At 42.8% G+C, this 11263-nt stretch overlaps 1 protein-coding gene across 1 annotated transcript; it reads right to left on the bottom strand.

Moving 5' to 3' along the window:
• Nucleotides 1–3021: 3021 nt before the first annotated feature.
• On the bottom strand, nt 3022–8345 carry LOC103643377 (CDPK-related kinase 3). Its single transcript, XM_008666541.4, has 11 exons — nt 7527–8345; nt 6162–6292; nt 5861–5902; nt 5671–5779; nt 5485–5563; nt 5034–5330; nt 4789–4898; nt 4011–4121; nt 3810–3872; nt 3547–3714; nt 3022–3457 (listed from the first exon to the last, which is right to left on the bottom strand). Exons 1-11 carry the CDS (start codon nt 8157–8159, stop codon nt 3317–3319), a joined length of 1884 nt encoding a protein of 627 aa, XP_008664763.1. The 5' UTR covers nt 8160–8345; the 3' UTR covers nt 3022–3316.
• Nucleotides 8346–11263: the final 2918 nt, after the last annotated feature.

The following is an 11263-nucleotide window of genomic DNA, read 5'->3' as shown; positions in this document are numbered from 1 at the left end:
CCTCGGTAAAACAAATCACCGTGTCATCCACTCTTATTCGCTTGTGATTTGCTTTCGCCCTCTCTTTCGGACTCGTTTCTATTTCTAACGCTAACCCCGGCTTGTAGTTGTGCTTAAACTTTATAAATTTCATATTTGCCTATTCACCCCCCCCCCCCCCCCTAGGCGACTTTCAATAAGAATGACTTAGGTTTCTCCGTAGGCTTGTTAAGAATGACATGAGTCCTTCTATTAGCATTTTTTGCGATAGGAGTAACCTCATCACTATTGTCAAAAGAATTGTTGTCACCCATGGGATAGTCCTCAACCTTTATGGCATCAATTGGAGTATCATCATCAAGGGTTATGATTGGATCCGAACACATAGGATTTCAATAGTCATGTTCTTCGTTGATGATGTTGTCAAACATTACCTTCAAGTCATCTTCATTTTTATAAGCTTCTTAAACTTACCAACACTAAGAATTTTCTAAAGGATGCGATAAGAATCAAAACTATATTATTTTAATTTAAAAACAATAAATGTAAACAATATTATAATCAAACACTCACGTTCACTATCTTCTTCCACCACTTTAAGTCCATGTTGATCATTCTCACATCCCAATTGAAACCAACCTTGTTTGCTTCCTCATCAATTTCCACCAGTCCCATTTGTTTTTTAGTTGTGTTTTACTAAACATTATTCTAGTGAACTAAAAACCTATCAGACACCTTAGTAAATCTTATGTTGTTCAAATGAGTGCTGACTGATTCCCTTTTTGAACTTGTTCGGTGAACAAGTTACAACCAAGTGTGTTATAACATTCAATCTAGTCCATTGCATCACACCGACCATGATTTCTCAAAACATGGTCATCATCTAAAACAAGATTTTCCAAAAATGTGCATTTTATATAAAAAATATTGAAGACAGGTTTTATACCTCATCATCTCTGGCCCTCTTGTTGCTCGATGGAGCATGTGAACTTACTTATAATGTGATGATAGTTGGCTCCACTGTTTTTTAAATTGCTAGGGCTACCAAAGGTGTGTTGGCGATCATAAGACTATCTTCAGTAGCTTACCCATCCATATACACATATTCTCCACTCTATGAAAAGTACAGTCTACAGTGTAAAACAGTGTTTTAAGTGACTATATGGGTGAAGTATTGGACACTATCTAAGGTGGTGGCCAGCCAGTGATGGGTGGTGGATGGCCATGGAAGCTTAATGGCCAGACATGATTGGTCGGTGGCTGGCTAGGGGGCCAGCATGGCTAAGGATGGTAGGGCATCGGGGAGGGCGGGCGTGGCGATCTACAGGCTAGACAGGGGGACATGCACGACTAGGTCAAGAAGGGTGGCAACAACGACATGGTGGCTAACAGGGGCCCTAGCTAGTAGCCAAACGTAATGGCCTAGAGGCCGATTAGCGTGGGGGATGACACGTAGGGTCTAAAGTCCAGTATCGGTCACCTGCTCGCCAGCCAGGGAAGGAAAGAGAGAAGAGTGGTCATGGTTAGTTGCATGCTGGCCGGAGGGTGCGAGAGGGTTGCCACGGTGTCCTGAGCACCAACCATAGTGGGGGAAGGGGTAGTCCAGCCCTAGGACGTGATAGAGGATGGTATCAGAGAGGGCCAACAATGAGGGCATTCAAAGGGAGTGGAAGAGATGTGGAAGAAAAAAATAGAACAATGATAATCGGTGGTGGTGGTGAATATTTCCACCCAAGTTCTCGTCCTCCTACAAAACAAGATTCAGTGAAGCACTCCTTGAGGAGCTCTAGAAAAAACCAAATCTAGCGTATAGATTCATCTTTTTGGTGAAGCTAAAACTTTAGATAAACTTTTTATAAAATAATGATATTTTTGATAAATCTGACAGTAGAGAAGTGGTCCTAAACAAAGCCTAAGGGTATGTTTGGTTCTAGGGAAACCGTTCGGTTCTAGGGAAATCGTGATCTGAAACCATTCCATCCAGTAATGCTTACCTAATTTACATAAACTTAGCTTTAGGCCAATTTCGATTCCAATTCGGACCGAAACGAACAATATAAATGAGTTGTACCAAATTCCAAATCAGGCCCATTTGTTCCACCCGGAACAAGGTCTGAAATAGGCTGATCCTCTAACGAACGAGGCCTTAGGGTTTGTTTGGTTGAGCTGTGGCTGTGAAAAAAATTGTTGTGGGCTGTGAGCTGTGGAAAAAGCTGTTGTAGGCTGTTAAAAAGCTAAAAACCGTTTGGTGGAAACCACTAAAGGTCGTTAAAAGTTCTTCGATATATGTTTTCACAGTTCCATCCGAAAAGCCACTAAAAGCATATCTAGGGGTGCTTTCAGATTTGCACTGCGAGAAAGTCGGCTTTTAGAAGAAAAAAAATTGCTTCCTAGATCCAACCCTTTGGTTGGCTTTTGGCTTTTAGGAGGCAAAAGCCAAAGCCAAAAGTCAAACCAAACACACCCTTAATTAGCTAGAACAATTTCTGGCCTCATTCCTAGACAAACGAATGTCGTTGCCCGGATTAGAGCCTTTACTCACCTAAACTTAGTGTGTTTGCTAAGGAAAAAAATTGTTTGCATACCGGATGCAAAACCCATCTTTTACAGCCCCTCACATACGCACACTGCTGGTCCATATAAATAGAAGAAAAATAAATTACTAAAGGGTTATTTTGTAAATTTTGATCTGTCTTTGTGGGCCTCCAAGTGGTATATGTGAGGGGCTGCAAATGGTGGCGTTTGCATCCTCTATGCACAGAATTTTTTTCCGTTTGCTAAGCATCTTTTGTACTTGCGCGCATTTGTTAATTGTCCTTAAGACCATAAAAATGTGCCGTACAAGTGTCCGGAAAAAGCAAGGCATAATAGTTTCTGCTGGCCCCTTTTGCATTAAGATAGCTTTGCTTTGCCATATGATAGCAACATGATGGCAAACCAGAACGCCATCTAAGGCATTAAGATGACCACATGGCTTCAACAGTTTCACCAAAATCGCAGCACCATTCCTGCTGCGACCAACCAGTGAGCAACCCAAGTTCGACACAGCACCATGTAGCATGTGCCAACTGACAACTGTACAATGCCATTCATCATAGCCGAAAGCAAACAATGTACCAGAACCAAGGCAAAAAAAAAATGACCTTTTCTTCTACAACTCAATTTTGAGCTATCACTTTCCGTTTCTTTTTTTCCTTTTACCCTTTCTCTCTCTCTCTACAAGCATTCTACAAAAAGCTAAGGCAAGAAAAGAAGAGGGACAAAACACCATCTCTCCAAATCCCCATCAACAAAACCAATGGAACCAATTCAAGCAACCACCGCGGCAGCAAGGGAATCAATGGTGCCGCCTTGTGTTGCCGCTTCGCATCGTTAGTCCATGCAAAAACTTGGTGTAGCCTACAAAGCTAAGCTTGCCGTCCAACGGTCTGATCCAGTCACGGACGATGGAATACGCTGCTGCAGAAAGATTCATCTCCTGCATACCAGAAGGGATATAACTAGATCAACATCTAAGTGAGATCAAATATTAACTCCATCACTCAGTTCAGTATATATGTTTCGTACCTGAGCAAGCTCCTCGATTGTGATAGCACGGTTGCCTTCCTGCTCAAAGTACTCGAATGCAGTACTGGCGATTTCTTCCCAGCGCGGCACAGCCTCAAGCTGGTAAGGGCTTATTGTAGCTGCACGGAACTCCTCAAAGTCCATTCTCCTATACGCGAGTGGCTCCAGCTGAAGGTGACAAAGGCAAAAGGAAACGCTGAACCACACTATATTACATACAAAAAGGAGTAGATAAGGTTTGCTCTATAGTCCAAGTTTCATACCGCATTCAAGATCTCAAGTGTTCTAGATTCTTTCATAGCATCAGTACAGTTCTGTAAAAGAGCCTGCATATTTAAAGGGAAGGAAATGAAAAAACTGAGTTCAGTGTGCCAAACATGGAAATAATTTCAGTGCATCATAATGCATGTATAAAAAAGGAATATCGACAAGCAAATAGTAAACTGTTATTTATAGGTGCTTACCATCCTGAAATTATCAATACATATTCTACCATCTCCGCTGTCTGGTTCTAACAAGTTGTATTGTGCCCTGATGTAGATAAGCTCATCTTCTGTTATTGCTCTTGACAAGGCCTGTAAAATACAACAGCGAAGCCTTTTAGTCCCAAGTAAGTTGGGGTAGGCTAGAGTTGAAACCCAACAGAAACCTAGATTCAGGCACATAAATAGCTGTTTTTCATGCACTACTATTCAATACTAAATCTTTTAGTACGGCAAGGTAGGCTAGAGTTGAAACCCAACAGAAACCTAGATTCAGGCACATAAATAGCTGTTTTTCATGCACTACTATTCAAGACTAAATCTTTTAGTACGGCAAGGCTTGTCAAATGAACGTCGAAAATAAAATTAACATGACTACATATTGGGAATGTGATTTCAGCAATACCAATGCAACGAGAGGTATCAGTAAAGTATTTAGCTGTATAACGATAACCAATCCAGCAGGGGGGACAGGATGTTCAGCTCACCAACTGCTTCATCTAGTCTACTAAACCTAACCAAACCAGCTAATTTTGCAAGGTAGAAGATGGTGTACTTCAAACGTAAGTCATGTAAAAACAGAGCTGTAACCATCTAAGTAATATTCAAAAGAAATTTTCATTTCTCTAAATCATGAACAATCAACGGACTTAGACACATGCAATGGTTTAGATGCATGGCTATGCTTGAGTTCTACACAAAATGGTCATACATGAAGCATTTCCCATAGTTAAATAGACAGAGGAACTAAAATATCAACCTTCAATGCCGCCCGTTTGAGAGGCGTCGATCGAAGGTATGCTTTAACCAACTTGAATACTAGCATATCCAAAGGTATTTGTCGGTGTTCATCTCGCAGCCAGGGGTGAGCTGCAACATGCAAACGACACGTAAGAAAACTTCTGCCATTAAAAATAAAACTTCAAAAGGAAGTGTTGAATACAATTGATATAAAGACATTACAAGTGCAAAAGAAATTGGCAGTGGGACTGTGAGAGTACTTACAGAGTGCCTGTGCAGCAGTCATTCTTTTTCTGTAATCCTTGTTAAGAAGTCTTTTGACAAAATCTTTAGCTTCAGGCGATACTGATTGCCATGGTGAGTCGTCAAAATTAGGATCAGCTCTCAGCACTGAGCGAAAAATACCTGATTCAGTTCGTGCCCAGAATGGCCTGCTACCACACAGCAATATATAAGTGATAACACCAATGCTCCACATGTCTGCTTCTGTGCTATATGACCTATGCAAGACTTCTGGAGCAACATAGTATGCACTTCCAACAATGTCATTAAGCCTTTCATCTGTAAAGGGGGAAAAGGCATCAGGAGCATCAGGCGTTAGAACATTTTTTGGAGGAAGGTCATATCATGTTTCATTTTATGTCAATGGACTTCTAACATATTTGTAAAACAGAACTTTACAATTGGATGGCCCTTGTGCGGAGGTATGTAATACCTGGTCTTATAAAATCTGAGAGACCAAAATCAATTATCTTCATAGGAGAATGCTCTTCCCTAGTGCTGAATAAGAAATTCTGTTAAAAACATCCAAGGGTGGATTTATCAGAAGGAATATACTACAGTTTTTTCGACACGACAAATCATATTTTGCGACACACTGTACTTAACAGAGTCCACATACCTCTGGCTTCAGATCACGGTGAACAACACCCTGAAGATGGCAAAAGGCAACTACTTTTAATATCTGTTCAACAATAATTTTTGCATCCCCTTCATTGTATCTTCCACCTCTGCAAAAAACAGACAGTACTGTAACAAAGCTACACCTTGTAGTGGTGTTCGCGAAATGATTTCTCAAGAAAATGTAATACCTGGACAAGATTCTATCCAGTAGTTCTCCACCTTCACAAAGCCTGATCAATAGAGGTGAAGGAAAACATCAGTTATCATGTAACTTCCCATTAATCTAGCTAGAAAGAAAAGGAGTATAGTAACAGTTAGCAAGTCTTTCCATATATAATGTTAATGTGCTGCAAGAGAACATCAACCCTAAGGTAGACAATGTGACTTTTGAGCACTATCATACATGTTGTTTCAAGATAAACAGCACATGCAATATTCACAGTTTTTACATAGATCAATATTATGCCAAGGCAAGGAAGAAAAACATACTCCATGATTATGTAGACATTAAGGGCGTCCTCACAAGCATCATAAAACTTGACAAGGTTGGAATGTCCAGATAACGCCTTCAAAATTTTCACCTCTCTGCGCACATCCTCAATAGATATTGCTGTTGTCATCTGCAAGAGAAAAACAAAGGAATGAGGTGAATTTTGCAAACTAAATATAAAATCTAGATCAAGATATATTTTTCCCCTGGTGCAGTGAGCTAGGTGCTAGGAAAGTAGCGCTAACTGATGGGTTGTCTAAGAGAAACCTTAATCTTAATTGAAAGGATACCTTGAGCATCTGTTAGCTTCTAGCCTCAAAAAGTATATACCATGTATGTGTGTATGTTGTAACAAGGAATAAAATTGCACGCAATTCAAATAAAGAACTATATAGAAGGAAGAAACACAATAGACTCAATAAATACATCTCCTGCTCAAATAATTTCAGTAGCACAAGCGAAAATTATAGCAGGCCAAAATAGTCATTAATTAATTAATGTCGTATCGCTCAAAAAACGACAATATACATGCATGAAAACATCAATGCAGCCATGCACGTAGAATTCTTCTGTGTCGCATATCGTACACTAGGTTTTCTCGACAACTTGCTGCACAAACATTTTAGATGCCAAGTAAAACTGAGATCAAAATTAAATAATTCAACAATCAGAACAATGTCAGTGGAAAGCAGTCCCCAATATCAACATGTCCTCAGCTTTGGCACCAAGAATCTAAGAGACATTTCTTTAGTTCCTACACTTTTCCCTATGTTTCTTCTACTTATGATCATATAATAAAATGGTGCAGAATGGACCAAGGGACTCCTAAACTCATGGCAGGAACAACAATATGATGGAGATACTCGGGAACAGGTTCTATGAGGTCTCACAAGGAACTCTGTCGCTGCCAAGCTAGTGATCTACCGCTGCATAAACTACTATGCCATGATAGCTTACAGAAAGAACAAAAAAGCATGAAACAGGTGATAGATGGATGAACAGTTGAACACTCAGATCATGAAAATGGGCACATCATTAAATGCGGCGTTGCTGAAACAAGATCTCTGCAATGTACTTCTAACCCTGCGGGGAAATGCCAATGCCAATACCATCGAAAAAAACTGATCACCCTGCAAGTCAGCCAAGAAGCAAATCATGAACTTATGATTGCAACACCTATGGTAGTGGCACTTCAGAGATACTGATCTACTAAATGAGAGTTAAAAAAGATCACAACAGGATGGCAATTATGTCATCCCACACAGTTTGTTCATGATCCGGTGGAGGAACCGAGCCGATTGAAATAGGTAAGATCGTGCCGTGCGTCCAGTAAAAGAGCAGTGTGAGATCACGAATAGCAAGACCTTGGCTTTGGAGATGACCTTGACAGCCAGGACCTGGCCTCTCATGTCTCCCTTGCGGGCGCGCGCGAGGCAGGTGTGGCCGAAATGGCCGCGGCCCACCTCCTTCCCCAGCTCGTACTTGGCGGCGAAGTGGCGGTCGTAGCCGAAGCTCTTGTCAAGCTCCCGCTCCACCTCCCCAGCGCCGCCGGCCCCTTGCTCCGGGATCGGGACCTCGACGGGCGGCCTGGGCACCTGCGACGCGGAGGCCGGCGAGCGATGGCCGAGCCGGCGAGCGAGGGACGCCTTGATGTGCTTGGCCGGGGAAGGCGGCGGGAAGGGGCGGCGGAAGAACCGGCGCGGCGTGGACGCCGAGGTCGCGGGCGACGGCGCGATGCCGTCGGGGAGGCCGAGCGGGCTCCCCGTCCAGGGGCTGCCCGCCGCCGACGACCGCGCCGGAGTCGCCCCGGCCCTGCCCCCGCGCGGCGTCCCGGCCGGCGACGGCCGCGCGCTCCGCCTCCCTCCTCCTCCTCGCCCTCCCCCTACCGACGCCGCATCCTCCGGCCCGCCCGCCGCCGAGACCGTGATGGTGGTCGCCTCCACGCCGCCGCCGTCCGCGTCGACGCCGTGCACGTTCCTCGCGTAGCACTGCCCCATGGCCGCCGGTCGGTCCCGGCGATCACCGGAGCTCGCGCACGGGAATGCGGGTCCGAGAGCGGGGAGGGACGCCGAGATTTATAGCTCTGGAAGCGTGCGAGGGGAGGGGAACGGGGGCCGGGGAGTGGCAGTATTAATGCAGTGGACGAGGGGGGCGACGAGATTACAGGCAGGCTATGGAGGGTGGTGTGACGCGAAACCAAACGGGAAAAAGGAGAAAAGAAACAGATTTGCGGCAGCTACAGACCCGGCAGTAGCAACATAGTACGCGTTGAGGGTGACGGACTGCGCGTGTGTTGGGCTGCGCCGGCCGTGGGGCTCGCGTGACGGAGACAAGGGACGAGGGGGCAAACGGCGACGACGGGACGAGGGGTAGTCGAACCGTTAAAGTGCATGACGCGTGGGGCCATCTTCGGTTGAGCGGAGTAGGCCCATACGGCGGTGGCAGAGGGCTTGAAGGTGTCCGTGTGTTGTGGTGACTGGTGAGTAGTATTTGCCAAAGTATTTGAATTTCGCCGTGGTTACAGGTTTTTTAATGGTATGGATATGGAAATACTCACTCACAGTCTCACTCCTACAGGCAACAGTTTTTTTTAATTCCAGAGGGGAAATTTGAAACGAATAGACTACAGGGGTGTTTGGTTTATAGGGACTAAACATTAGTCCCTCCACTTTATTCCATTTTAGTTTATAAATTGTTAAATAGGGAAACTAAAATAGAGTTTTAGTTTCTATATTTAGTAATTTAGGTACTAAAATGGAATAAAATTGAGAGACTAATAATTAGTCCCTACAAACCAAACACCCCCTACGTTAAGCTTTCTTTCCAAGTGATACTAGCACAATAGATAGACGCCGTTGGTTTTTCATTTGGTTCATCTTGTAACACACAATGGCATCCTCATTATTTGTGGTCTTTTTCCTTCGACGGCTTACCCTTGCATTTTGATTTAAAAATGTTGCGGTCCTTTTATTTTATAAGGTGAATACCAACAAACTACTATTGGTGTGATCCTTTTTTTGTCAGGTTGACATCGACATATCAGTATTTGTTTCTGTATCGACTGTTACGTGATAACCTAGGTCACATCCCTTTTTTCCAATGCTAATTGTGCACGTTTTTTTATTAAAAGGATAGAAACTTGCACGCAGGAACGTTCCTGATGGGGGTTCCATGGGACCCTAATTTCAGTAGGTCAGTAACATATTATTCTATATATTTAGTATTTAGTTCTAACTATCACGTGATATGATAAATAACTCGTTCAGAGTGCTTGGTCCACACAACGGTTCATGTGTCTCGTCCCCCGTCACCTATCAGCTATTGTGTTGCGTCACCCAATAATAAATTGCTTCAAACCAGTTTGCAGCGCACTACCTGTGATTGTTGCATCAACAAAAAGGAGCTTTTCGAAGATAAAACTGATGAAGACTTATTTAAGGTCTAAAATATTGTAAGAAAGACTAAATAGTTTGGCTACTTTATATATCGAGAAGACATAAATGGATAAAATGATATTGATGTCATCAAAATGACTTCATGTGAAGACATGTGAGAAGAAAATTTTAAGGTAATCATATATTATGAATTCTTTTACTTGAGATGGATATTTTTTATATATTTGAGTATCTATCAGTAACATATTATATATTATATATATATATATATATAAAATTAAGGGCTCCTTATTTTAAGTCTCGCTCTGGACTTCCGATTTGTCGGGAACGGCTCTAGACAACCACTACAAAGCAAACCTATGCCTACCACAGGCACGCGAGAAAAAGAGTAAGATTTTAAAGAAAAATAAGTTATAGGGAAAAACAACATAATCACCAACATAAGTAACATCAACAGGGCCGGGATGCGTCAAGTTTTATGGTGATTTAGTTAGCTCTCCACTCTTTTGTGGATGTCAACAGCCCCTCTACAAAGCATAAGGGCATTCTAGATCTTTTCATTCTAGGTCATCTCGCATGTAATTCGATATTTCATAACTTTCGAAATTTGACATATAGACCTATATTGAATTTATAGGACGCAAGATAGTAAAAAAAATGATTCTATACACTAGTGTGATATAGTTTCACTTTACAATTTATAGCATGTTTTTCAACTAAATTCCCACATTAGAAATACAATATCTCTTGTATGGCCAACGGTAATATATAAAATGTATTTATATACAACTAGATTATCTTAATTAATCTGTATCTAAGTCGTAATTATATAAAAAATTGAATTCTAAATATCCAAACGATGTTTAACGGTAATTATTTACAGAACGACCTAGTGGTGCTACATACCATAACATCACCGCGAAAACCAGCTGGGTCATAAAGCAAGATTGATGGCCATGGGGTATTTATGGCGGAGGAATAATCGGCTCCTTGCAGCACGCACCTCCTTGAAAACTTGGCGCTGGCGGCGTAAAAAGAGGTCCACATCGGTGCATGGACCCATTTGCCGGCCGCTGCACTACGAGTGCATCCTCCTTACACGGAATGCCATTTGTGACATAGTATAATTAATTAATATAATCGAAAATCTTGCAAGCTCGGTACCTAGCCCTGCATATCTCTCTGCGTATCGATCTCCAGGGAGTGGGCATTAATTCAGTAATCAGAAGAAAAAAAAAGTCATCCCGTCCGATTGTACACGGTATCGAGATATCGATGATCGATATTCTTTTTATATATATATGAAAAAAGGAAGAATTTATGCTCTCATTTATATTTTGCATGCTGCCTGTGATTTTGGTGGGACTTGGGCAATTTCGTTCCGCGCATTGATCGATCATTTGCTCGAAACCGTCTTCAGAGACAGGCGTGGCGTGGCGTGGCGGTGGTCCTCTCCTCGCTGCAGTAGTGCTAGCGTCTCTTGCAAGTCTTCCCTTCCGTGGTGCCAATGCCTTCCAGTTGTTCCAGTACGTGACGCCGTTCTACGCTTCGCATCGGTGTGTGTGTGTGTGTCGCGCAGAGGAGATGAGATGGCCGCAGCTGCTCTGCTTGCTAGATCGGCTGCCTGTTCCTAACTAACTATATAAAACCGGCCAGCTCTGAAGACCAATTGCCGATTTTGACTGAACTGTCATCCCACATTGCTG

The sequence above is a fragment of the Zea mays genome, chromosome 1, assembly GCF_902167145.1.
Source record: "Zea mays cultivar B73 chromosome 1, Zm-B73-REFERENCE-NAM-5.0, whole genome shotgun sequence".
Classification (NCBI taxonomy): domain Eukaryota; kingdom Viridiplantae; phylum Streptophyta; class Magnoliopsida; order Poales; family Poaceae; genus Zea; species Zea mays.
The sequence above is the reverse complement of the archived record's forward strand: the minus strand, read 5'-3'. Positions and strand labels throughout refer to the sequence as shown.